This window comes from Oryctolagus cuniculus, chromosome 3 (genome assembly GCF_964237555.1).
Source record: "Oryctolagus cuniculus chromosome 3, mOryCun1.1, whole genome shotgun sequence".
In the NCBI taxonomy this organism is placed as follows: domain Eukaryota; kingdom Metazoa; phylum Chordata; class Mammalia; order Lagomorpha; family Leporidae; genus Oryctolagus; species Oryctolagus cuniculus.
This window is the reverse complement of record NC_091434.1, coordinates 7,618,350-7,644,986: the sequence shown is the minus strand read 5'-3', so window position 1 is coordinate 7,644,986 and position 26,637 is coordinate 7,618,350. Positions and strand designations below refer to the sequence as shown.

The window sequence follows — 26,637 nt, the reverse complement described above, 5'->3', positions numbered from 1 at the left end:
CGTTAATGGGAAGCCGGGTGGGAAGCCGGGTGGGAAGCGGAGGAGCCCGGGACGGGGAAGCCGGGGATGCGGGCCTCCCAGGTGGAGGCTGAGCTCGCGGGGCCACGCTGCTGCGCCTCCCCCGGCAGTTTGCAGGCCCTGCAGCGAGGTTTTCATCTTAATTACCCTGCTAGATTATGAAGGTTCCTGGCAGAGCTCCTTAGGGGAGGAAACTCCCGCTCACTGGCCACCTCCCTACCTTCCTTCTTCCTGCTGGGCCCCAGGGAAGACGTCCTGCAAGGGCCACTCGCTGTCCGCAATGCAGCCTCAGGTCAGTGCCCACCGTGCAAGCCTGGCTCCATCCACCCACAGAGCTGAGCCCGGGCGGATGCCCGTGTGAATGCACACCCGCACTCACAGACGTGCACACACACACAGACACTCAGAAATGCAGGCCCAACAGAGTTCTTTGGCCTGGCCCAGCCCTGGCTTTTGCAGGTATTTGGGAACTGACCCAGCAGATGGAAGACCTGTTTCTCTCCGCCTTTCAAATGAAATAAGTAAATAACTTTAAAGAGAAACACGGGCACACAGACACGTGCCCACTCTGGCAAGCACAGATGAGACCTGCACACGTGCACGCGCGCACACAGGCTCACGCACACCGTACCCACGCCACACACGGGCATCCCTGGAGACGTCTGCAGGCACGTGCACTCACACGCAGGTGCACACGCAGGGACCATCCTGTCACTTGCACACAGCCCAGCCCACCGCCCCCCACCCCCCGCCAGGCCTTCGCGGAGGGAGGGGCACGGAACCCCGGCGGCCATCTCCGTGCGCGAGGAGCCCCCGAGCCGGCAGAGGGCGCCCGAGGCTCCTTCCCGCCGGGCCCGGCTCGGCGCGGAGGGAGAGCGCGTGGTCGCCACCTGCCCTTCCAAGCCAGGTCCCCTTTGTTCCCCCTGCGGACAGTCGGTCACCGAGCCCCGCAGGCCTCGTGCGGTGGCGCTCGGCCCAGCCCCGGCGACGGGGCGGGAGGAGGGGCGGGGGCCGCGAGAGGAGCCGGGCTTGAAGCGGGTGCCCAGCCCTGGCACGGAAGCCGCCCCCGGGTCTGCCAGCAGCTCCCAGGGCCCTGCGAGCCGCCCCCTCCCGGCGTGACGCCCAAGCCCAGGCTCGCACCCCCCCACACCGAGAGCTTGTGAATATTTTCCCTGGGAAGGGGCCCCCAGAACCCCAAGCCAAGCCTTCGGCCCTGGCTGTCTTTCCAGCGGCATAGCTGTTGGTGAGGTCCTGGATCTCTTAAGGAAAGATGCTCCGGCCCACTCCCCACCACCCTAACCCGGAGTCCAGAGACCTTCTCGACCCTCTACTGTTGGCAATGTAAGAGCCTGGGGTGAGTGATTTAACCTGAGCCTCGGTTTTCTCATCTGTAAAATGGGCCGTCTTAACAGCATTCTCCCTAGCCCCACCTTGCATGTAGATTTCAGGGCTGAGGCCTTCCCTGGCTGAGGCTTTGGGCAGAGTTTAGACGCCAGCAGAGAGCCAGAGAGCTGTGTGGGACGCGCTCACTAAGCCCTGCGCCCCGAGAGAATGAGGGGACCGGGGCGGCCCCGGAATGCCCACCTGTGCCATCAGCAAACAGCCGGCGTCAGGAAGGGCCTGGCCAGATGTGAGGCCTTGTTTTGCAAGTGGTTTGTTTCTCGGGGACTCGAGTTTCTATTCCTGGTAGGGCGAGCCCTCGGCCTGGCCCCACGCCATGGCTGAGCAAGACGCTCCTCCTCCGCCATCAGGGAGGACTGGCTGGCCCGCACCCCCCAGGGGCACCACCGCCGCCCAGCAGGGGTGGCGCACCTGCTCTCCTCCCCCGGCTCCTCCCCCGGCTCCGTGGGCCCCAGGGCGGGGGTCTCTGCCCCTGCGGAGGACAAGCCTGCGGCGGGGGTGGGTCCTCCTGCCCCCCACCAGGGCCCCCTTGCTCAGTGGGCAGCCGCACACGGGGCTCGGCAGGGCCAAGCCGCCTGCTGTCCTCATTAGCGGCCGGCCTCACTCCAAGTGAATTAGTTAGTCCTCAGGGAGTGAGCGCAGAGGCCTGCAGGCTCCCGGCGCTGCCAGTGAGTCATTCCTCACAACCTCACCCCGGCCGGGCCGGCCGGAGGCCAGTGGAGTCCCTGCCCCCAGCCCACCGGCCTGGGCCACCTGCCCCTGGCGCCCTGTGTGCCGGGCTGCTCTCTGCTCTGGGGCGGCCACCTGCACCTGCAGGCCTGGGACCTGGGGCTGTGCCCGGCCCGGCCTGCCCCGCCCCGTCAGATCCCCCTGCTCCCTTAGTGCCCTGGCACCTGGAGCGGGCCCGGCCCCCGTGGTCGTCCCCCCTCCTCCTGTGTCTTCTTGCTGCCCCCTCAGCTGCAGCTCTGGGATCCACTAACTGGCCTTGATGGAAAGCAGAGGACTGGCCTGCAGAGCAGGCTCTGGCCGCCTGCCCAGGGCCTGGCCGCTGTCAGCCTCCGATGCAGACGAGGTCGGCAGCACCTCGAGCAGCCCCTCACACCCCCACCCGGTGACCCCGCCTCATTCATTCACCCAACGGGAGGCAGGTGCTCAGCGCATGTGCGGATGAATGAATGAATGAGCGGTGGGTGAATGAATGAGTGGGTGGGTGAGGAATGGGTGAGTGAGCCGGGCCCTTGCCTCAAGTGGTCCCTGGTCCTCTGGGGCGTCCTGTCCCCGCTGACAGCCCACCTGCCATAGCCACAGAGAGCGGGGTGGCCGGGAGATCGGAACTCCCACCCGGGCCCCTTGCCTGGATGCAGTCTCTGAGCCACACGTCCTCAGGTTCCTCCGCCGGGACTGGTGCCCCTCCCCCAGGCCAGCGGCAGGTCCCACCCCAAGGCGGGTGTGCCCAGAGCGCTCCGTCCACACGTGTGTGCCGCTCCCATCCCCCCCATCCACTGCGCTCGCGTGGCCTCACCACAGGCCGCTCGGTTCCTCCTCCTCCTCCCGTGCCCACCTTTGCCAAAAGAGGCCGGCGATGGCTCTGAGGCCACCCGGAGCGGAGGAGGCCCGGCTCACCCCCGCCCCAGCCTGTGGGGTCTGCAGGGGAGCCGGGGCAGGGAGCGGCTCAGCAGGCGGGAACTGCGGGGACCTCCACACGGCAGGAGGCTTCCCGGGGACGCCCAGTGTGGGTGCAGGATGGGTGCTCCCTCGGGTGCTCACCTGGGTGCAGGGACTTGGGCGGAGGTGGGGTGACCCCAGGAGGCGGCCGTGGAGGGACTGCACCTGCCACAGTGGGAGTGGGACCAGGTTAGCGCCATAAACCCTTTCTGTCCTTGGCTTGGATGATGCAGAAACTTCTAGAAAGAGACGTGGGCCCAATGACGTAGGCCTGCGCTGGAACAGAGCGCAAGGCTCGGCAGAGGAAAGTAGGTGGTTAGGGAAGTGGGGACACCTCGGGGCCTGGGCTTCTGGACCCTTGGAGAAAGGGGCGTGGAGGAACCACAAGAGGGGAGGCCCGGAATCCACCTGGATGCTTAGCCCAGGCCCTGCCTGGAGCAGCACTTCTCATCCTCAAGTCCCTGCTTCAAGGATGCCTCCCCTGGGAAGCCCTCCAGAACCGCTCAGGCAGGCCCACGCTGCTTATTCCCTCTCACACTTAGATGGCCCTGTGCCAGTGCCTGCCGCCTGCACGGGGCAGTGCTCTGGGCAGGGAGTCGTGTGTGTGCGTGTACATGGGCGCATGCTTACGATTTTGAAAAGTTAAAAATATAGAAGAGTACTCACACAAGGGAGAGCAAAGCTGACGCCCTGGACCCAGCCTCGAGGTGGGACCCCGCTGTGAGGGCCTCAGGCGTGTGCTCACGGGTGCACGGGCACACACTCACATCTGGCCACACCTGGAAACGCCCCCTGGCAGGAGCTGGCTGCTGTGCTGTGGCTACTGTGCACCTGCCGTGCGCCTCTCTGCTGGCGTCTCCGCTGTGCCAGGCCTGCTTCCCATCCAGGCCTCTGTCGGGCCAGGCAGCACAGGCTCTTTTGTATTGATTTTTTTTTTTTTTTTTTGACAGGCAGAGTGGACAGTGAGAGAGAGAGACAGAGAGAAAGGTCTTCCTTTGCCGTTGGTTCACCCTCCAATGGCCGCCGCTGCAGCCGGCGCACCGCGCTGATCCGATGGCAGGAGCCAGGATCCAGGTGCTTTTCCTGGTCTCCCATGGGGTGCAGGGCCCAAGCACCTGGGCCATCCTCCACTGCACTCCCTGGCCATAGCAGAGAGCTGGCCTGGAAGAGGGGCAACCGGGACAGAATCCGGCGCCCCGACCGGGACTAGAACCCGGTGTGCCGGCGCCGCAAGGTGGAGGATTAGCCTATTGAGCCACGGCGCCGGCTCTGTATTGATTTTTTAAAAAGATTTTATTTAGGGGCTGGTGTTGTGTTGCGGTAGGTTGGGTCACTGCCGGCATCCCATGTGGGCGCTGGTTCCCGTCCCAACTGCTCTGCTTCTGATCCAGCTCCCTGCTAATGCACCTGGGAAAGCAGCAGAGGATGGCCCACGTGCTTGGGCCCTGCACCCACGTGGGAGACCTGGAAGAAACTCTGGGCCCTTGGCTTTGGCTTGGCCCAGCCCCGGCCGTTGTAGCCATTTGGGGGAGGGAAGATATTCTCTCTCCTCTCTCTCTCTCTCTCTCTTTCTCTCTCCCCCCTCCATGTGTGTGTGTAATTCTGCCTTTCAAATAAATAAAAATGAATCATGAATCTTTAAAAAAACTATAAAGTCTTAAGAAAAAAAAGGATCAATCCATCAATTCCCCTTCAAGTGGCTGCACTGTGGTTTGAGATTTAGAAAAAGAGAGGCAGATTTTATTCCTCTGAAGAGCAGAGTCACACAGGGGAGTCGGGGGAGAGAATCTCCCATCTGCTTGTTCACTCCTCAAATGGCCACAACAGCGGGGGGAGGCTGGGCTGAAGCCAGCAGCCTGAAACTCCATTCGGGTCTCCCACGCGGGTGCAGGGCCATCTTCTGCTGCCTTCCCAGGCACATTAGCAGGGAGCTGGATCGGAGGTGGAGCAGCCTGGATTCAGAGGCGCTCCATTATGGGATGCCGGTATCACAGGCAGCAGCTTAACCAAGATTGTGCCCGCCTAGGCACAGTCCTTTAACCATGGGATTTGCACAAGTGAGCATGCGTGGCCAGGGCCCTCAAAACTTGTTCCTGGAGTCTCAGGTGTGGTTTCCACCCAGCCTTTCCTGCTGGCCTCTCTGCCAGACTAGCTAGGGACGCTAGCAGCCAGATGCAGCAGGCAGCCCAGTTCCCGGTGCACGACTGTGGGCGTGGTGGCCCTGCACACACACACACACACGCACACACACACCAAGTCACATGGCCTCAAGAGGGTGGCCCTGGTGAGTCTGCTTCCGGGGAGTCTGGGGTGACAGCTCAGGGCCCCAGAGGCCAACACGTCCAGTGGCAGGGGGCCACCAAGTCCCCAGACCCCCTGAGACCTCCAGATGCCTGAGGGCCCCCCCCCCCCCAGTGCAGACCCGTGGGCGCTGCCGTGCGTTCTTGGAGAGCAGCAGTCGGGGGCTCTGTGTGCCGGGGGCCACCACCGCCGCGTTAGAAACTGTGGGCAAGTTTCTGGAAAAGCTCACACGTGCCCCGTGGTGCCGCGGGCTCCCACTGACCCCAGCAAAGCTTCGGGTCTCTGCTCAACACAAATGCCCCCAGCCTCAGTGCGGGGGGGGGGGGGGGGCCGCAGCGGGGGTGGGGAGGGGAGGGGTGGGGTGGGGGTGGGCCACTGCATTCCACTGGGATATGCAAGCCCCTCGGGGCCCAGGCCCGCCCTGGAGAGCTTGCTCTGTGGACTAGGGCTTGCCAGGCAGCCTGCCTTTGGGTCTCCAGGGTGCTGGCCTGCACCCAGCCCGGCATGCTCAAGTCGAGGGGCCCAGGGAAGGGGCAGTGGGGTCTGGGCCTCTCCTGCTTGCTCTGGGAACATGGTACTGGCTTCCTTAAGGCTGGGCTGATCCCCAGGGCCAGGTGCGTCTGTGTGGAGGCAAAGGCCAAAGCCGAACTGTTTGGGGTAGACACCATGGCAGGGGTGGGGATGGTGGATTTGCCACCCCTCCCTGACTAAATAATGCAGTGAACTTAAAAAAAAATTGTTTATTTGTTTATTTATTTGAAAGGCAGAGTGACAGAGAGAAAGAGAGAGAGAGCTATCTTCTATTGGCTGGTTCACTTCCCAAATGGCCACAATGGCCAGGGCTGGGCCAGGCCAAAGCCAGAACCTGGAACTCCATCTGGGCCTCTCACGTGGGTGCAGGGGCCCGAGGGCTTGGGCCATCTCTGCTGCTTTCCCAGGCCGTCAGCAGGGAGCTGGATTGGAAGTGGAGCAGCTGGGATTAGAACTGGCGCTCTGACAGGGTATGCCTCAGTACTGCAAGTGGCAGCCTAACCTGCCGTGCATAGCAGAGTGGACTTGACAGTCTCTTGGGAAGTACCCACCCCGCCCCTCCCCACCCTAGGATGGAGGGGAAATGCAGGAAGGGACAGAGCCACCAAGCTCTGTAGGGTGGGGGTGCTGGGGAGGGCTGGGGGCGGTGGCCCCCGGAGCTCCTCTTCCCCACGGCGGGCCGCCTCCCTGGGTTAGTGTGGGTTAAATGACAGAACCTGGGATAAAGGGCTCTGGTTTGGTTAATTAATCACCACTTTAATTAATTTAGGCCTCGGTTCTATAATTTATAGAAATACTTAACAGGGAAAAAAATGACAAAGTTGGGCTAAGAAAGAAGGGGAGGAGCCCCAGGGGAGCTGGGGTAGGGCCAGGTGCTGCTGTCAGCCTTGGGGTGCAGTGGAGCTGGGAGCTAATACCCAAGGGGGGCTCTGAGCTCCCTGCCGCCCAGACAGACGCCTTCAGCTGCAAGACCTGGAGAGACCATAAAGCAAACATGAAAGCAGTTATTCAGGAGAAGCTCAGCTCTTCCCAGTAAAAATAAATGGCAGCTGAAGATCAAGAGATTTTTTTAAAAAACATTTTTATTATTTATTTAAATTGATACTGCTTTATTGGGTGCAACATGATGTTTGGAATTCTGCATACATTCCCAGCTAGTTAACCAGTGCATTATACCAAAAGACTTCTGGGACCTCCATCACACTTTATCTACTGTTACTTATCTTAAAGGCAGAGAGAGAGAGAGAGAGAGAGAGAGAGAGAATCAATCTGCTGTCCACTGCTTTACTCCCAAAAAACTGCAACAGCCAGGGGTGGGCCAGGCCAAAGCCAGGAGCCAGGAACTCCATCGTGGTCCTCCCCATGGATGGCAGAGGTCCAAGGACTGGGGCCCTGGTCTGCATGGGCCCGGGGTGCAGAGCAGGAAGCTGGAGGGGAGGGAGGCGGGACTTGATCCACTGATGTGGATGCCGGCAACCCCGGGAGGTGACTCAACCTGCCGCACCACAGCGCCTGCCAGAGGTGAGAGGGCTTGCAGCGCCAAGCCCTGGAGGAGGCAGGCGAGGGGCGGTCCTCAGAGGAGGGGCTGCCCTTGGTGCCCATGGCTTCCTTTAAAAGGAGCATTGCACAGGGCTGTACTTCCAGGTCTGCAGCCCTAGAGCAAGGCCATCGGGAACACCAGCCTGGGAAAGGGTTCAGGGCAGAGGCCCCCACCTGTCTCCGGACGCCGCGGAGTACCTGGTGCTTAGCAGGCTTTCTGGCTGCCTTGGGTAACGCACAGCTGCTCAACACCCTGCCCTCTGCCACCAGTGCCCGGAGGGGGCTTCAGCGTGTGAAGGGAAGTCCTCACCGGCAACAGAGGAGCCCCAGTGCTGTGAGGGACCAGACCTGACGGGGGTGGGGTAGCTTCTTTTTTTTTCTTCAAGATTTATTTATTTGAAAGGCAGCGTTAAAGAGAATCTTCTGTCTGCTGGTTCACTCCCCAGTGGCCGCATCAACTCAGGCTGGGCCAGGCCAGGCTGAAGCCAAGAGCCTGGAGCTTCTTCCAGGCCTCCCACCTGGGTGCAGGGGCCACAGTACCTGGGCCTCTTTCCACTGCCTTCCTAGGTGCATTAGCAGGGAGCTGGATTGGAAGTGGGGCAGTGGGGACTCAAACCACTGTCCATCCGGGATGCCACACCCCACGTGGCACTTAACCGCCTGTGCCACAGTGCCGGCCCCAGCCGTGGGCTCACTGTTGACCCAGGCAGTGAAGGAAGCAGCAGCCGCAGTGCCAGGCTGCCTGGGTTCAAACCCAGCGCTGCTGCCCACCAGGAGCTCGAGAGTGCTGTGAGGCGGGAGGGGGAGATGGACAACGTCTCTGCTTGGAGTTGGCCTCGCTCACCCCTGGGCTCTCTCCCCAACTCTTACCTAAGACCCCCTTGCACCAGGAAGGACTCTTGGCTGCCCTGGTCTCTGAGTTTTCAGGGCTGATGTCAGTGGCGGTGGGGGTGGGGTGGAAGGCGGTGTGGAGCGTGGAGCAGCCAGGCCCAGGGGCTCTGTTCCTGAGCAGGGCCAGGACCACGGGGCTCCGTTCCTGAGCAGGGCCAGGACCAGGGGCTCCGTTCCTGAGCAGGGCCAGGACCAGGGGCTCCGTTCCTGAGCAGGGCCAGGCCCAGGGGCTCCGTTCCTGAGCAGGGCCAGGCCCAGGGGCTCCGTTCCTGAGCAGGGCCAGGCCCAGGGGCTCCGTTCCTGAGCAGGGCCAGGCCCAGGGGCTCCGTTCCTGAGCAGGGCCAGGACCAGGGGCTCCGTTCCTGAGCAGGGCCAGGCCCAGGGGCTGTGTTCCTGAGCAGGGCCAGGCCCAGGGGCTGTGTTCCTGAGCAGGGCCAGGCCCGGGGCTCCGTTCCTGAGCAGGGCCAGGACCAGGGGCTGTGTTCCGGAGCAGGGCCAGGCTTTGGGCTCAGCGTCTTCACCTGGACACTTCCCACCGCCCCCCTGCAGGCAGGTGCAGTCGGTGAAACAGGCTGGGGTCACCTCCATTCTCCTGTGGTACTGAGAATGCCCCGGGAAGGGGACTTAGTGCGATACTAGGAGCAACTGAGCAATCATTTCCTTTTTTAAGATAAAATTTAAATTCTTTATAAAAGATTTATGTTATGTATTTGAAAGGGAGAGAGAGAGAGAGAGAGAGAGAGAGAGAGAGAGAGAGAGAGAGAGAATCTTCCATTTGCTGGGCCAGGCTAAAGCCAGGACCAGGAGCTTCTCCCAGGTCTCCTATGTGGGTGCAGGGGCCCAGCACTTGGGCCATCTTCTGCTGCTTTCACAGGCACATTAGCAGGGAGCGGGATCAGAACTGGAGCAGCCAGGTCTTGAACTGGTGTCCATATGGGATGCCGGCTTTGCAGGTGGCAGCTTTACCCACTGTGCCACAACTCTGGCCCTTACATGTTTACAATTTATTTGAAAGGCAGAGAGAGACCTCCCATCCGTTGGTTCGCCGCCCAAATGCCTGCAACAGCTGGGACTACTTGGGCCATCACCTGCTGCATCCTGTAACATCAGGAAGCTGGAACTGGGAGCGGAGCCAGCACTCGAACCCAGCACTCGGACATGGGATACAAGTGAACTGAGCCACATCTTAACCACTGCACCACACGCCTGCCTCCAGCCCTCTTAATGGGGGAAACCTCCAGCATATGCCGCAGGCCCCCAGAGGACACGGATTAATGTGGAGGTGATTCACACCGCCCTGCTTGGCCAAGGACTCGGTACCCCAGAGCTCCGCGCCCTGAGCAGTCCAGGTCAGGGTGGACACGGCAGCTCTGCTGGGATCTGAGCCTTACGCCTTCCGTTCAGCAAGCTGGGGGTTCGGAGACCCTGCCGGCAGCTGAGGCCTTGAGGTAACGCTTGGAGCATCCCAACAGCAACAAGGCGGCACGGCCAGGAAGAGATCTGCACGGGGCGGCCGGTCAGGGGTCACGGCGCCAGGCCTGGCCCCGACTGCGCGCTGGCTCTGGAGAGCTGGCTACAGCTGGGGAAAGCCCGGGGCGGCCCCTTCAGGTACAGGAGCGCCGGCTTTCCTCTCTCTGAGCCCCCTCGGCCCCCCGGGGACCCCTGGACCAGGAGGTTTGTTGAGATGAGCCTGAGACATCTCCTCCGGGTACTAGAAGTGCTTGCCCGCCCGGATCCCCGCCCGGATCTGGAGACCAGTGGGTCTCTGTGAGCAGCCCTCCAGGCTGGGAGGCGACTGACAGGCCTCCCGGAGCACGTGGGAGGTCCCGCTGCCGCCGGCTCTCTGTGATCTGCCTAAGCCCCTCAATCCTTCCGCTGTGCCATGTGCTGGCCAAATGCTCTGGGGTCCTTCCAGCTCCAGCCCCCGGGCTCTGAGGGCAGGGCACGCAGCATCCGTTGCTGCATCCAAGGCCGTGGGCCTCCTCCTGGCAGTGGTTACAGATTCCTTCAGGAATGTCATTCTTCCCAGCACGAATAACGACCGGACCACAGTGACCGACAAACACGCCCCGGGTTGCCGCGGAGTCTGCTGGCTGCAGCCCGAGGCCCCTTCGTCCCTGGCAAGCTGGGACGGGGTCACCCTGGGTGTGTGTGCCCCTTAGCTAAGAGGGGACCAAGTCCTGGCGGGTCCTGTGACCCCAAACAAGAGTGGAAGGGACCTGTCTGCCTGCGGTGGAGGGAGGTGGAAAAAACTGTCTCAGGTGAGCAGGGAAGGGTGAGCTCCCTGGGCTGGGCCTGCCGGCCTGGTACTTCACTGGGGGCCTCCCATGGCGCGGTGGTGGGGGCAGGTGGCAGCGAGGGGCGGGGGTGGAGGTTTGCAGCCCAGTCCGCTGGTCCGCAGAGGCATCCCGCCCTGCCTCAGGTGCGCCGCTCTCCCAGGTAGCGCCCAGGTGCGTGCCAGCTCTCACGCTCCTCCCAGCAGCGCCTTCTGCCACTGAGAGGCTGGGCCCACCCACTCGCAAATGGTAACCAAAGCTTAAGCCAAACTCCACGGAGCGTGAGCCGTGCCACCGGCACGGACCTGTGGAGGGGACAGGGATTCCCAGAGCCGCCAAGGTATCGCAGGCACACTCACCTCCCTGGCTCCTTCCCGGGCTCCACAGGCCTTGGCAGCGGCTTGCAGGCCGGCTCTGAGTGTCCAGAGATGGTCCCCACCCACCCACTCCCTGCCAGGCAGGAGCCTCCCGGGGTGGCCAGACCTGTGCGGGGACCAGGAGCCGGGCCTCTGGCCCAGCTCTCCAGGAGAACGGGCAGGCCCGGACGTGTGCAGAGAGGGCGGCTGGGGGGGGGGGGGGTGGCTCTTACGCAATCCAGGCCGCCAGGCGCGCCAGGCGGGAGGGTTGAAAGGCCCCTGGCAGCTCGAAGGCCCTTACGCCTGGGCGAGGAAGCCACAGCCTGAAACTCCTGGGCTCTGCCAGGGCGGGAAGGCGGGGTCCGAGGCTGGGCCCACTCCAGTGGCCTCCTAGGCTCGCTCTCATTCCTCCGAGGCCTGCGGGGCTGCCAAGCGTGTCGGGCACCGCATCGTAGGATTCGAAACCCAACGGCCAGCACCCTCCATTGCCACCGAGCGTGGGGAGAAGCTGTGGAAGACATTGTTCCTTTGTCCAGAGCCCTGCAGACACGGAAGACCAGCCCACTCAGGTACAGATGGCCTCTGGACGAGGGAGTCCCCAGAGCACGGCCACCTCCCCGCTACATGAGCCAGACACTTTGCACATTTCTGCACATTAACTCATTCGTGCCCACAGGGACCCCGCGAGGTGGGTACTGTCATGCCTGCCCAGTGTTACAGGTAAGCCGGTTGCACACAGCTCACCTGTGACCCGGTCGGACGTCGAACCCAGGCAGTTGTAACCAGCATGGACAGTTTGGCCTGGTTTTCCAAGAATCAAGCAGATTTGCGAGCTAAGCAATTAGGAACACACTGGAGCAGCGGAGGAACGGGCCTAGGTTGGACATTTCAGTGCCCACAGGGCAGGCAGTTGAGACAAACGTGACCGGGGCTGGGCAGGGACAGGTCTGTGGGCCTGGTGGACGGAATGCAGGTAACCCAGAGGTGTCCCCGTGACGATTCCCTGAAAGCAAAACTGGCCTGCAGGCCATCGGGGCCTCTCACCCAAGTCCAGTGCTCAGACCTGGGCCGGAAATGCAGCCCAGCAGGGCACCGCGGTTCAGAGGGGCAAGGCCCCCAAGCACCTGACCTGTGACACATGCACCCTGGGGAGCAGCGGCTGGACCTTTCCCAGGGTGGGGCTGGATGAAGAGCCCCTGCAGCAACAGAAGAGGGGCCCAAGGACCCCACCAGGCAGGGGCGGCCAGAGCCACACCCCCCGGAGAGGAGGCGCCAGGGAGTCCACTTTCGCCAACCGCAGCTCCAGGACCTTACTATACCCCCTGCGTCTACTTTTTCAATTTGTGACAAGCAAGTGGACACCGTGTTAAGAGGCTGGAACCGGCAGAAGTGGGTTTCAGCTGGTTTTGACTCAAGAAACATCAGTGGGGTCCACTCAAGCCCGTCGTGCCCCCCCCCTCCCCGCCGTGTAAGCATACAAGGCTCCCTGCGGTGCCTGCGTAACTGGGTGGCCTTGGGCCTTGCGCACCCATTTTGTAAGCACAGCGGGGTGCTCCGGCGAGGTCAGGCAAAGCAGCTTTCCGAGGGAAATTCACATTCACCCAGCCCCCACAGCGGCCGCGGCGACGCCCCCCTCCCCGTCCCGTCGGGGAGGAAGCCTCCAGGGCCGAGATGTGGCGCGGGCCCAGCCCTCGCCGCCTCCCGGTTCCGCGGCCGGAACAATGCCCCGGCGAGGAACCGGAGCTTCGTGTCGGCGGCGCGGGGACGGGCGGCCCGAGAGCTGGGGCTCGGGCGCGGCGGCGGCGGTGCAGGAACAGACAGCCGCAGCGAGGGCGCCGAACAAAGAGCGGGCTGGGCGCGCGGCCCTCGGGGACACCGGCCGCAGCGTGCTCAGGGCTGGCGCGCGCCCACCCCGAGGAGAACCCCACCTCCAGCCCGGGGGCGCCTCGGGCCAGGGCGGGGGCTCGCCGGGACCGGACGGCGCCCGCTGGGCGCGCGCGCGGGGGGGGGGGCGGCACCTGCCCCTCAGTCAAGTCTCCCGGGAGCGCCCCACGGGCCCGCAGCCAGACTGGCACACGCGGGAGGCGCTGCGGCCCCGACGCGTGCGGGACAGGGGGCGGAGGGCACCCAGCCTGGGGGCGCCCGGGCTGCGCGCCCGTTTCTAGCGCAGCCCAGGGTGGGGGGCTCGCGCTGGGGGTGGGACCAGCTCGCCCGTGACCTAGGGAAGCACACAAGGGCGCCTCCGTCTCTCTTTTCGCCCTAGACTTCAAGCCCCGCGGAAATTTGGCATCCGTCCTCTCTCCACGATCCCAGGCTCCGGGTTTTCCTCACTCCCAGATCAGCCGCCCCAGGAGACGGACGGCAGCGTCCGCCAATGGCAGGACGCAAAGCGTCAACTTTGTGTTCGCCCGCCACTCTCAGCCAGTGCGAGCTCGTTTCTCCGGAGTCCCGCCTACCGTGTCGGGCGCCCCCTTCTGGCAGCACAGGGACGATCGCCATCTGTCGCCATCTTGTGTGTGGCACAGGCATTTTTCTGGACTACCTTCCCACCTATTCCAGTGTTTGCTTCCACACAGCAGACTTCGTAGCTCGACAGTCAGCTGCGGTGGCGATTAGCAGCGGCTGTCGTACGGTTTTCGGATCGTGTGCGTGGGTTGGATCGCCACGTCACGCCACGCTTGCCGAGCTCGACGCCATCTTGAGTGTGGCTACATGATGGTTCCCTTCTCGGGGCTCCGCGTGGTCCCCTCAATGGCTCCCCAAATTTCAAGGAGCCCCCAAGGACTACCCCAGCTTGTCTGACGGACGGCCGCCCTCCGCCCGCCTCCCCGCAGTGTCCCCGTACTCGTCGCAGCCCCGAAATGGGACGGGAGGGGGGCAGACTCGATGGCCGGGCGGGACCCCGGGAGGCGGCTGCCCTCAGGGCTTCGCGACGGCGACGGCCGCAGCCCATGGCTGTGGTGCCGGGCGCTGCGAAGCGCGGGAGTCGTCCCGCTCGAGGGCAGGATCCCGCACCCAGCATCGCGTCTCTGGCACGGGGCCCGCTCGTCGGCTGGCGCGGGCGACGGACGGCCGTCTAGGGACGGGCGGGGGGCGACAGGGTCACGGTCCCGCACCCTCGGGACGCGGGCGCCGGGGCGGGAGGGGGCGACGTGAGACGCGGACGGGGCGGCCCGGGGCGCGCGGGCGGCCCGCCGCTCGTCGTGAGGCGTCCGTCCACTCGCGCGGGGACGGGGCCCGGCCGACGGGGCCCGGCTGTGGTGTCGCGGGGGCGGGCGTCCCCGCAGGGCACAGCCCGGGGCGAGCGCGGCCCGCACCCCTTCCCCTCCCCCTCGCTGGCAGCCGTCGTGCGCGGCCGCCGCTCCCCTCCCCCTCCTTCCGAGCAGCGGCGCGGGGGGCTGGGCGGGCCGCTTTGCCGCGCTTTGGCTTTCTGCGTCAGCAGCCCCAGCGAAAACAGCGGCGGGAGCGCGCGCCCCGAGCACGCGCCCGCGCGCGCAGCCCCTCCCCCGCGGCCGCGGCGGCGCCGCCGAGCCCCGGCCGACTCGCGCCCTGAATGACAGGACGGCCGGCGACTGCGCAGCGCGGGACGCGCCGAGGCACTGCCGCTTTAAGCACGCTTGCCCATTGTTCGGATTCGAGCCAATGAGCGGACGCCCGCTCCCCGCGCTCAGCCAATAGCGTGCGGGCAGAGGGCGCCGAGGGCCGCCCACTAATCTATATTAAAGGTTCTGGCGCCGCGTGAGTCCCCCACTGGCTGCTCTGAAAAGCCATCTTTGCATTGTTCCCGGGCCCGGCTCCCCGCTCGCCGCATCCGCCTCCGCCGCCGCCGCCGCGGACTCCGGCAGCTTTGTCGCCAGAGCCCCCGAACGCCCGCTTTCTCTCGAGTCCGCTGCCTCGGATCCCCGGCGTGCCCCACCATGTCCGACGCGGCCGTGGACACCAGCTCCGAGATCACCACCAAGGTGAGGCTGGCCGCCGCCCGCGCCCTCGGGGTCCGCGGTTCGCCTCACGGCGACGGCGGCCCCGCGCGTCCCGCTCTTTGTGTGCGCGGGGGAGGGGGCGGCGCGGCGGGCGGGCGGCGTGGCCGGCGGTGCGGGCCGGGGCGGCGCGCGGGGCTCGCGGCGGGGACCCGGAACTTGTGTGGCCGGCGGCCGGCGGCGTGAGGAGAAGGGGCGCGCGGGAGGAACTTTGAAACTCGAGCGCGCCGGGAGTCGGAAGTGCGCGGGGCGCGTGTGCAGCGCGGGCCGGCTGCGGGAAGTGGCGGCGGCCGCGCCGCGCCGCTCTTTGTTCGGGCGCCGGGCCGCCGGGGTTTGGCGCGCTGCGGCGGGCCCGTGGCGGGCGGGCTGGGACGGGGCGCGGAGGGGCTGCCCGCGCCGGGCGCGGCGGCGGCGGCGGGACGTGCAGCTGCGGGGCCCCGGCGCCCAGGTCCCGCGCTCCCGCTCCCCACCCTGCGGGGCCCGGCGCGAGTCACCTTGGCGTCACCTCCGCCTCTCCCAGGGGCGACTCCCCAGGCGGAGCGCGCCGCGGCCGGGCGCGGGGCCTCAGCGGCCGCGGGCCTGCGGGGTGAAGCCCCGCGGGAGGCGCCGGCCCCGGGGCGCGGGCTGTCTCCATCCCCGCGACTCCGGCGCGGCCTCCCGCGGGACTTTGCCCGCCAAATGCAGAGGCGCGGGCGGCGGCGGGGGGCGCCCCGGGCCCGGTGTCCCGCGGGCCGGGGGTGCACTTGGCCGCCCGGGCCACGTGCTCCGTGCGCGCGGTGCGTGCCGAGGCCCGCGCCGAGTGCGCCGGGCGGGGGTGGCGCCTGCGCGCGCCACGACCTCCCCGCCCCCACCCGCTCCCCGGGGCCTCGGCCGCCAGGGGGCGGGAGCGGGCGGCGCCGGGGTCCGGGCCGGCAGGTGCCCCGGGGCGTTCGTGCGGGAGAAGTTGGCGGGGCGCGGGTGGCGCGGGGCCTTCCGGGACGCGGGCCGGGTGCAGTGCGGGGCCGGCCGGGGTGGGAGCTGCCTGGCCCTGGGCGGGGGGCGTCCCTCGACGACGCGGGGGCCAGGGTCGGTGTGCAGGGTCCTGCCGCGGCCGAGGGCGGGAGTCTCCCCGCAGCGGCGCCCGCCTCGGTCGCGGGCCTTATTTGTGGCGCGTACCTGTCGCCGTCCCCGCCGGGCCGGGGGCGGAGCGAGCCGGCGGGGGGCGGGTGCAGGTGCGGGCCGTCCGCCCGGCCCGGCGGGTTCGGGGCTGCGCAGCCGCTGGGCGCGCGGGACGGGCGCGCGGGATCGGGGGGCAGAGGGGACTCCCGGGCCGCTAAGCCCCGGCTGCCCTGTTCCCGAAGGACTTGAAGGAGAAGAAGGAAGTGGTGGAGGAGGCGGAGAATGGGAGAGACGCCCCCGCCAACGGCAACGCCGTGAGTGTGCGCCGGGGCGGGGGGCCGGGGTGGACGAGGCTGGGCCGGGGCGGGGGGCGGCGGGCGGCGGGCAGGGGCCGGGGTCCGCTCGGCGACGCTGACGCGCGGGTCTCGTTCCGCCGCGGCCACGCCGTGAGCGTGCGCCCGCGCTCGGGGGAGGAGGACGGCGGGGGCCGGGCTGGACGAGGCTGGGCCGGGGCAGGGGGCGGCGGGCAGGGGCCGGGGTCCGCTCGGCAGCGCTGACGCGCGGTCTCATTCCCGGGAAGAATGAGGAGAACGGGGAGCAGGAGGCGGACAACGAGGTAGACGAGGAAGAGGAGGAAGGTGGCGAGGAGGAAGAGGAGGAGGAAGAGGGCGATGGTGAGTAGCCCCGGGGAGGGCGGCCGCACGGCCGAGACGCGAGCCCTGGCCCTGGGCTGGGGGGCTGGGGGGACTCAGTGCCGCCGGCATCCGGCGCTCACCTGGGCCTTCCCCAGGTGAGGAAGAGGACGGAGACGAAGACGAGGAGGCCGAGGCGGCTACAGGCAAGCGGGCAGCTGAGGATGACGAGGTGGGTGCCCCCCGGGGCAGGGGCGGGCTCCGGGCCTGTGGGTGTCCGAGGCCCGAGCTGAGTGCCACCCCGCGTCTCTGCCCAGGAGGACGACGTGGACACCAAGAAGCAGAAGACCGACGAGGATGACTAGACCGCAAGGCAGAAGGCACCCGTGAACCCGAGGCCGCCGTGACCTTCCACCCTCACTCCCGTCTCCCCCAACGTGGTCACCTCCGAGTAGAGGCCGCCCGCGCCCCTGCGGACGCAGCGCTCACGCCCACAAACCCAGTGAATTCGCAACAGGGGAGGGACAGCACCAAACTCCAGGCCCTGCTTTCTTTCTTAAAAGTACTTTAAAAAGGAAAATTTGTTTGTATTTTTTATTTACATTTTATATTTTTGTACATATTGTTAGGGGTCAGCCATTTTTAATGATCTCGGATGACCAGACCAGCCTTCGAGCGTCCTCTGTCCTACTTCTGACTTTACTTGTGGTGTGACCATGTTCATTCTAATCTCAAAGGAGAAAAAAAACCTTGTAAAAAAAGCAAAAACGACAACAAAAAAACAATCTTATTCCGAGCATTCCAGTAACTTTTTTTGTGTATGTACTTAGCTGTACTATAAGTAGTTGGTTTGTATGAGATGGTTAAAAAGGCCAAAGATAAAAGGTTTCTTTTTTTCCTTTTTTTGTCTATGAAGTTGCTGTTTATTTTTTTTGGCCTGTTTGATGTATGTGTGAAACAATGTTGTCCAACAATAAACCGGAATTTTATTTTGCTGAGTTGTTCTAACAGAGCTGTCTCTGCCTGCTTCTTTGGGGAGGGGGGTGGGACCTGGGAGGGTCCCCCGGGGGCCTGGGGGGCTGCTTGCTACAGGTTGTGCTGGGGCGACGGGAGTCCCAACGCCCAGGCCTAGGAGGTGTCCGCAGCCCCGGCCACTTGTTGGGCCACGGCTCCGCAGAGCCCAGGCTGAACCGAGGCCTCGCCCTGTGGCTCCGCCAGGCAGTGGCTCCCCCTGGTGGTGGCGCGTGGTGTCTGCTGTCCTGGCTCCCCCTGGTGGTGGCGCGTGGTGTCTGTCTAGGACTTGGCTTTCCTTTCCTGGGCGCCCTTGGAGCCAAGCTCTGGTTGCCCTGGAGGAAGGATGAGTTAACGCCCCTTGGTGTGTGGGCAGGCCCACTGCTGAGCGGACACGGGTTGTGAGTGGGAGGACTTGGCCTCAGGGAGGTGGTGGGAGCCCACCAGGGATGACGGCCCCGGGGGTCGCTTAGGCAGAGTCCCCCCTGCTGGACTGAGGCACAGGATGGAGATCGGGGTTCCCAGGGACAGGCCTCAGCTGGGAGGTGAATTGTTCACAGCTCCTGGGAGCCTCCTGCCCAGCGTGTGGAGGGGCTGCGGGGGGCCCAGAGAGTCATCGTGGGGGTGGGGGTGGGGGTACAGGAGGGGCCCAGGGTGCTCCTGTCTCCCGCAGGCAGTGGGCACTGAAGCCGCGTGTGCCTGGGCCTCCGACCTCCAGTCCCCACAACTGGTCTTGCCTCAACAGCTGACGGCTGTGGTTGGGGGGAAGGCGCAAACGGCATTATGGGTAGATCCCGGCATCCCAGCCCTTCCCCCCCACTACCATCCTGGGTCCCCACTGTGTGCTAAGTGCCAAGCCCCTGCTTAGCTCCTGCCAGGCAGGCAACTGGTGTGTGCCTTGGGCAAAGGGTGGAGGCTTCCCGGGGAAGGAGGTGCTGAGGGTGAGGCTAGCAGGCAGGGCGTCAGCGGCCCAGAGAGGCAACGCTTTCAGGTCAGATCCAAGGTAGCAATGGAGGATGCCGTGGAGTGCAAGCGGGAGAGCTTTGCAGCGTGGTGTCTGCAGCGTCAGGGTTTGGGGAGAGACGGGTGCACTTGAGACAGCAGCAGGCGCCGATGTGGTGGGTGGCAGAGCGGGTTAAGCTGGAACCCCATAGAGTTCGAGTCCCAGCTGCTCCACTTCCAATCCGGCTCCCTGCTAATGCGCCTGGGAAAGCAGCGGAAGATGACCCCAGTGCTTGGGCCCTGCCACCAAGCTCCTGGCTCCTGGCTTTGGCCTGGCCCAGTCTTGGCTGTTGGGAGCACTTGGGGGAGTGGAGATCTCTCTTGCTCTTTCAAATACATAAATCTTAAAGAAAGGAAAAAGGCGACACAAGGTCCCTGCATCTCCCTACCTGTTCAGATCAGACACCAGAGTTCTGGGGGGCCCTGTCCAGCGATCGGGGACAGAGAGGCTTTGGGGGCAGGGACCCTCGACCCTGGGCGCCCGGCCCCCAACCCTGCACAGGCGGGGCTCCTGCAGCCTGGCTCAGATCAGAGATGTTCCCAAGGCCAGCGCCCACCACGCAGGCCTCAGGCAGGCAAAGAGCCGCGCAGGCCCCACGTCTAATGCAGCCCTTAGGCTGCCGCCTGCGGGCACTGTTACCCAGAAAGAAGGTCAGGGCCGCCTTGCTGGGGTCCCCGGGCTCACCGACGTCTGTGCTGAGCCAAAGGCAAGGTTTGGCCTCCAGAGCCCTCGCTGCTCCAGCGGAACGCACTTTCCCCCAGTGCAGGGCCTGGCACGCCATGACCACCGCCTGGAGACCTGCCTGAGGGCCGGGGTCACCTTCCCCGGCTCCCAAAGCGCCTACCACGGGCAAGGACAGAGCCTCCCAGAGCCCGTGTTGGAAGGGCGCCCGGGGCTTGCGAACCTCCCAAGATTTGCGAGGGGCGGGCGCCCTCTGGTGGACGCAGGGGAACTGCAGGGGGTTCCCCTGGGTTCTGCTGGGCCAGGAGAGAGCCTCAGCCACACTCCCACCCTCGTCCTCCAGGCCTCCATCCCAGTGACATGGCCCTTTCTTTTTAAAATGTATTTATTTGAAAGGAGAGAGAGAGAGAGATCTTCCATCCACTAATTTACTCCCTAAATGACTGCAACAGCCGGGGCGGGGCCAGGTGGTATGTCAGCGTTTCAAGAAGTAACCTGCAAGGGCCAGCGTTGTGGCATAACGGGTAAAGCTGCGGCCTGCAGTGCTGGCATCCCATATGGGCGGGCGCTGGTTCGAGTCCCAGCTGCTCCACTTCCGATCCAGCTCTCTGCTCTGGCCTGGGAAAGTAGAAGATGGGCCAAGTGCTTGGGCCCCTGCACCCACGCGGGAGACCTGGATTGAAGCTCCTGGCTCCTGTCTTTGGATCAGCGCCGCTCTGACCGTTGTGACCAGCTGGGAAGTGAACCAGCGGATGGAAGACTCTCTCTCTCTCTCTGCCTCTTAAATAAATAAATAAATCTCTCTTTTTTCTAAAGAAAGAACCCGAAAACTGCACCACGAATGCCAGACCGCTGGTTTTTCTTTTCCTGGAGGGGAGACCCCAGGCCTTCCCAGAGCTGGGGCCAAGATGGGCTTCTGTGGGGTCTGGGCCTTCCCTGGGTTGCCGATTCCTGGGCCCCCTCAGCGCACCTGCCGCCTTGCTAGACACCGTTGCTGTGGTCCGGTGCGGGCTGAGTTGGGTCTCACGTGTCTCCTGTCTTCGCTCCCACATTCCCGTAGCTCAGCTCCTGACACAGGTGTGGCTCAGGTTTGCAGTATGGCTTCCTGTCGCCTCATTCCCCAAGCCCTTGTAGCCTGGGAAGGCACAGGGCTGCCCCCACCCCCACCCCCTGGGCCCACCACTCTGACCCCTAGCTTTGCTGGCAAGGTCTGGCCCCAGCTCAGAGAGGCGATGGCGGCCCAAGTTAGCAGCCACAGCTGAGATATTTTAAGGTTGCCTGGCCCAATGCTATTTTTTTCCTCCTAGCTACTAGCTGGTGGCCGGCTTGGATTCCAGGAGCACAGCCAGGGACCCTGGCTTGGTGGGTGCGTGGTCCAGGGGCTCCCCATCAGGCTACCATCACTTGAAGCCACCTCAGTTCACGCACACCTGTGCAGGGCCCAGGTGTTAGGCTCTGGGTGGGCAGAGAGCGGAGCCCTCACAGCCAGGAGCCGCTGGCCAGGATTCCAGGAGCTGCGAGGCCACAGCTGTGATGTTTGCCACTGGCAGCCATCGCTTCACCCTCCTGGCAATAATCCCCCCCCCCAGCAGCAGGGTCCAGTTTTCCTCTTCTCTCCCTCTCAGTGGAGCCCCAGGGGCAGAACAGATGGCTCCGTCCTGGCCAATCAGTGCCCTGAGGCCCCCTGGCCCGAGCAGTCACATGGCCCAGGTCATCCAATCAGAGTGAGCCTTGGGATGCTTGGGTTGTTGGAATGGGGGTGGCACTGAGGCTGAGAGCCGGGCCACCCACAGAGGTGCAGAGCCGAGCCCAGGGGCGAGGGCGACCCCGGGTTCTGGTGCCACTGCTTGGGCTCCTGGCTGCAGCTGAGCCTGAAACCTGGGCTTGCCAGTGACAGGCACACCCGCGTGGTGGTGACGTGGTGGGCACTAATGGACTGTGTGTGGCTGTCTTCATGTGCCCGAGCACGCCCGGTGGTGTTTGTGCGAGGACAAAACTGCCTAACGGTGCATTTCTCAGAACCTGCTCCTGTTAGGGGTCGATGCCTGACTGTATGTGGCTGGTTAATTCCCTCCCTCCTAGGCTGTGACAGGCTGTGTGTTCTTTCCTCTGGAACCCGGAGGCCCGGCTGCAGACCCCAGGCTCCCAAGCTGACCACCTCCCCAAAGACAGCTGGGGGGGGGTTGCACAGAGGCTTCTGATGTAGCCAGTCAGGGCCCCACTGGCCACCCTGGTTCAGAGCTGGCACATGACCCCTGGTTACCCAGACGGAGCCCTGGGACGCTTGACTGAATTGCACCTGCTTTTTGTAAGAGATTGGGAGGCACACAGAGAAGCGAAGAGTCCCGCCGGGACGGGGCATGGCTGGGGTCACCTGCCTCGCATCTCTGCCGGTCCAGCCCCTGGTGACCTCTGACCTCACAGTGCTCTCGCTGTGCCTTGGCGGAGCAGGCTCAGTGAACCAGCTCCATTGCTCTGGGGGCTCCTGGACAAGGGATGAGAGCCCACCCCCTGCAGCCCGGAGCCCGCCCGCCAGTCCCCCAGCTGTCTGTCTGCCCCAGCGTGCGCCCGAGAGAGGGTAGGTGTGATCCCCACTGTTTGGTGCCGTGCTGGGCTAAGCCACACTAAAGGATTTTCTCCTTGGGGACCCCCTGGGGCCTTCACATGCCAAGGGGCGCTGAGTTTCCAAGAGGAAGACTCCCTCTAAATTTATTTGACCTGGATTTTTTTTTTCACGGAGAGCCCACGAACATCTTGAAGGACACCTGTGTCTGGAAAAAGCTGATCTTGCACAGGGGCCCTCGCGAGGGCTCAGGGAAGCTCTGCTGGACGGAACAGATGGGCGATGCCTGTGGGAGCCAGTTCCACCGTGTGGCTGTGGGAACCCTGCGTGGGGCTCCTCTCTGGCGGCAGGCAGCCTGGGGCCCTGGGCTCACGCATGCGCGGCAGTGTTACAGAGGAGGTCACTGGCATTAGCAGGTGGGGCACAGCGAGGCAGAGAAACTGGTGCTGACCTTTCTGGGAAGCATTTTGGGCCCTGGATATTAAGATGTGCCCTTTAAAAAAAATGCATGTATTTATTTTTGTTTATTTGGAAGAACGACAGAGAGGGAGGGAGGGAGACATACACACACGGTTCTTCCGTCTGCTGGTTCACTCCCAAATACTTGTAACAGCCAGGGCTGGGCCAGGTCAGGTCTCCCGCATGGGTGCAGGGGCCCAAGCACTTGGGGCGTCCTCCACTGCCCCCCCCAAGCACATGAGCAGGGAGCTGGATCAGAAGCGGAGCAGTCAGGATCGGATTGGGTGCTGGGCGCACCGCCGGCACACCTGCTCTGACCTAGGAATTCCACTTCCAGGAAGCCACCCCAGGGCAGAAAATGAGGTGAGTGGGTGGCATAGCCCTCGATCTCTGCGTGGGACATCCGCATCCCGCCTCGCAGAGTGCCAGGGCCAGAGTCCTGGCTCCTCTCCGGATTCGGGCTTCCTGCTAACACACACCCTGCAGAGCACAGGAATGGCTCAAGTACTTGGGTCCCTCCACCCGCGGGAGAGATCTGGATTGAATTCTAGACTCCTGGCTTTGGCTGGCCCAGCCCCTGCCGTCCTGGGCGTTTGGGGAGTGAACCACCGGATGGGAGATCTCTCTCTGCCTTTCAAATAAAAACAAGTGACAATACATGCATTTTTCAAAAGATTTATTTATTTGAAAAAGCTATAGAAAGACAGAGAGAGAGAGGCCTTCCATCCTCTGGTTCACTCCCCAAATGGCCCCAATGGCTGGAGCTGAGCCAAGCTGAAACCAGGAGCCAGGAGCTTCTTCTGGGTCTCCCACAAGGGTGCAGGACTTGGGCCATCTTCCACTGCTTTCCCAGGCCACAGCAGAGAGCTGGATAGGAAGTGGAGCAGCCAGGTCTCGAACCGCTGCTGCAGGCGGTTTGCCTGCTATGCTGCTATGCCACAGTGCCGGCCCCAAATAAATACATCTTTTAAAAAAGAGTTAACTTATTTAAAAAATAAATCAAGAAATAGCCAAGTAACTTACAGTACAAACGCTCAATGGATGGAAGAATGTCCACAAAGGACTTTGAAAATTATTTTTATTAGCCGGTGCCGCGGCTCACTAGGCTAATCCTCCGCCTTGTGGCACCAGCACACCAGGTTCTAGTCCTGGTGGGGGCACCGGATTCTGTCCTGGTTGCCTGTGGGCAGCCACAGGTGCTCCCTTTGTTTATACTTAAACATATGGATGGAGACTTCCCCCGCACAGACAATTAGACTAAGGAGATCCCGGGAAGAGGCAGAAGAACCTCATCTCACTGCTAAACCTCTCACAAGAGAGGATATAGATAATCAGTCACACCTGAAACCTGCATTTATCACCTAAGTGTTTTATTGTACCCTTGTAATCAATAATTAAGAACCTTATCGGGAACTCTTTGTAACCTTAAAAGCCTTTTTGATATGTAAATATTTTGTGCTCCTTCTTGTAAACAACTGGTCATGTTTAAATACTGCTGGATTTGCTGATCAGGACTTGTCTTGGCTCCATTCTTTGTGTCCTTGTCCCTGCATTCCCACTCTCTGTTTCAGGAAACCTGGTTCTTTGTGCTGCAGGCCGGCACAGTTGCCCCTCTTCCAGGCCAGCTCTCTGCTGTGGCCAGGGAGTGCAGTGGAGGATGGCCCAAGTGCTTGGGCCCTGCACCCCATGGGAGACCAGGAGAAGCACCTGGCTCCTGCCTTCGGATCAGCGTGGTGCGCCAGCCGTGGCGACCATTGGAGGGTGAACCAACGGCAAAGGAAGACCTTTCTCTCTATCTCTCTCTCTCACTGTCCACTCTGCCTGTCAAAAAAAAAAGAAAGAAAATTATTTTTATTTTTCTATATTTTCATTTTATTTGAAAGGCAGAGAGAGAGAGGTCTTCCATCCGCTGGTTCACTCCCCAATTGGCCACAATGGCCAGAGCTGCGCCCATCCAAAGCCAGGAGCCAGGAACTTCCTCCCGGTCTCCCATGTGAGTGCAGGGGCCCAAGGACTTGGGCCATCCTCTACTGCTTTCCCAGGCCATAGCAGAGGGCTGGATCAGAAGTGGAGCAGCCGGGAACCATCGACCGGCGCTTCAGGCCAGGGTGTTAACCCACTGCGCCACAGCACTGACCCCACCAAGATACCTGTTAATGGGAGGGCCGTGTCCTTTCTGTTAGTGAAATGGGGCTGAGGCACCATCTTAAGCCCCAGGCACCACCTTAGGCTCTGGCCCAGTCACCATCTGGTATAGTAAGTTCGGCCTGGCTTACTGGAAGTCACGTGACCAAATGGCCCAGCCACAAGTGTCAACTGCATGCCCACCCTAACGGCATTCGCTGCTCCCTGCAAAGCTAAGACCTGCTTTCCCGCACACACTCTTTTTCTCTCTCCCCTCTCCAGCCTGTTGGTTCCACCCCCTCCCAAATAAACCTTCCTTTTAACTCCGGTGTTCCGTGTGTTGTGTGGCGGCTTTTCACTTTCTTCCAGAACTACAAGTAGCTTTGCGTACGTAGGGAGAAGCTTATTTAAAAATGTCAAGAGAATAAAAGGGTGGGACGGAACTGTGTCTACTGCATAATCTGATGACCAAAGAACAGAGTCCCAAGGAATCCCACCACAATGTTACCGGCCAGTGGCGGGATTATTTTTTTATTTTTTATTGACAGGCAGAGTTAGACAGTGTTAGAGAGAGAGACTCAGAGAAAGGTCTTCCTTCCGTTGGTTTACTCCCCAAATGGTTGTTATGGCCGGCGCGCTGCGCTGATCCGAAGCCAGGAGCCAGGTGCTTCCTCCTGGTCTCCCATGCGGGTGCAGGGCCCAACGACTTGGGCCATCCTCCACTGCACTCCTGGGCCACAGCAGAGAGCTGGACTGGAAGAGGAGCAACCAGGACAGAATCCGGCGCCCCGACCGGGACTAGAACCTGGGGTGCCGGCGCCGCAGTAGGAGGATTAGCCTAGTGAGTTGCGGCCCTGGCCGGTTTTTCTTTAAGTTTCTTTAAGGTTCTGTCTTTAATTTCTTCTTCTTCTTCTTCTTTTTTTTTTTACAGGCAGAGTGGACAGTGAGAGAGAGAGAGAGAGAAAGGTCTTCCTTTGCCGTTGGTTCACCCTCCAATGGCCACCGCGGCCGGCACGCTGCGGCCGGCGCACCGCGCTGATCCGATGGCAGGAGCCAGGTACTTATCCTGGTCTCCCATGGGGTGCAGGCCCAAGTACTTGGGCCATCCTCCACTGCACTCCCTGGCCACAGCAGAGAGCTGGCCTGGAAGAGGGGCAACCGGGACAGAATCCGGCGCCCGACCGCCGCACGGCGGAGGATTAGCCTAGTGAGCCGCGGCGCCGGCCCTCTTCTTTTTTTAAAGATTTATTTATTTATTTGAAAGAGTTACAGAGAGAGGGAGAGACAGAGCGAGATCTTCCATCGGCTGGTTCGCTCCTCAGATGGCTGTAATGCCAGGGCTGGGCCAGGCCGAAGCCGGGAGCCAGGGACTGCATCCAGGTCTTGCATGCAGGTGCCGGGGCCCAAGCACTTGGGTTATCGTCTGCTGCTTTTCCAGGCCATCAGCAGGGAGCTGGATCGGAAGTGGAGCAGTCAGGATACAAACATGGTGCCCATAAGGGATTCGTGCCTTGCAGGCAGTGGCTTTATCCACTATGCCACAGCGGCCGCCGTCCCCCCAGCTCCACCCTGTTCTGTGTTTTCTAAATTTTCCACGTTTGGAAGTGTATCAGGTAAACAAATGAACAGTAAATAAATAGGAAGAAAAAGAAGGAAAGGAGAAAAGGCAAGGCGGCAATCTGCATATCCATGAGATTCCTTTCAGTTACAAGTGACAGCAATCCAGTTCAGACTGGCTTATGACTAGAAGGTTCTGCGATGTCAAGGCCGTGTCATCGGGAGCCTTTTCCCTCCTCCTGCCGGCTCCGTCTCCCTCGGTGTGCATTTGTTCTCTGTTGGTTTTGCAGCTCCTGTCGGACGTGGTGACTGCTGTCCAGAGCGATTTCACAGCAGCCTAGTTCGGTGGCGCAGGATGACAGTGACAGGTTTAGTTTCAGCTGCTCGTGGGGCAGGAGGACCATGTGACAGATATGACTTGGGAGAGCTGAGGGGTCCCATCAGGGGGACAGAGGGTGGGACAAGGGGTATCTTAGTACGTGCAGCTGCTTGTGACCCACACACATTTATTGCCTACACTTCTGGAGCTCAGAAGTCCAAGATCAAGGTGCTGG

General features: G+C 62.8%; 1 protein-coding gene across 1 annotated transcript; it reads left to right on the top strand.

Annotated features, from left to right (window-relative positions):
* The first annotated feature begins 14,677 nt into the window (after positions 1-14,677).
* On the top strand, positions 14,678-17,690 carry PTMA (prothymosin alpha). The gene is made up of 5 exons (XM_002712451.5): positions 14,678-14,940; positions 16,296-16,367; positions 16,634-16,727; positions 16,844-16,917; positions 17,003-17,690. Exons 1-5 carry the CDS (start codon positions 14,896-14,898, stop codon positions 17,048-17,050), a joined length of 333 nt encoding a protein of 110 aa, XP_002712497.1. The 5' UTR covers positions 14,678-14,895; the 3' UTR covers positions 17,051-17,690.
* The last annotated feature ends 8,947 nt before the right edge of the window (positions 17,691-26,637 follow it).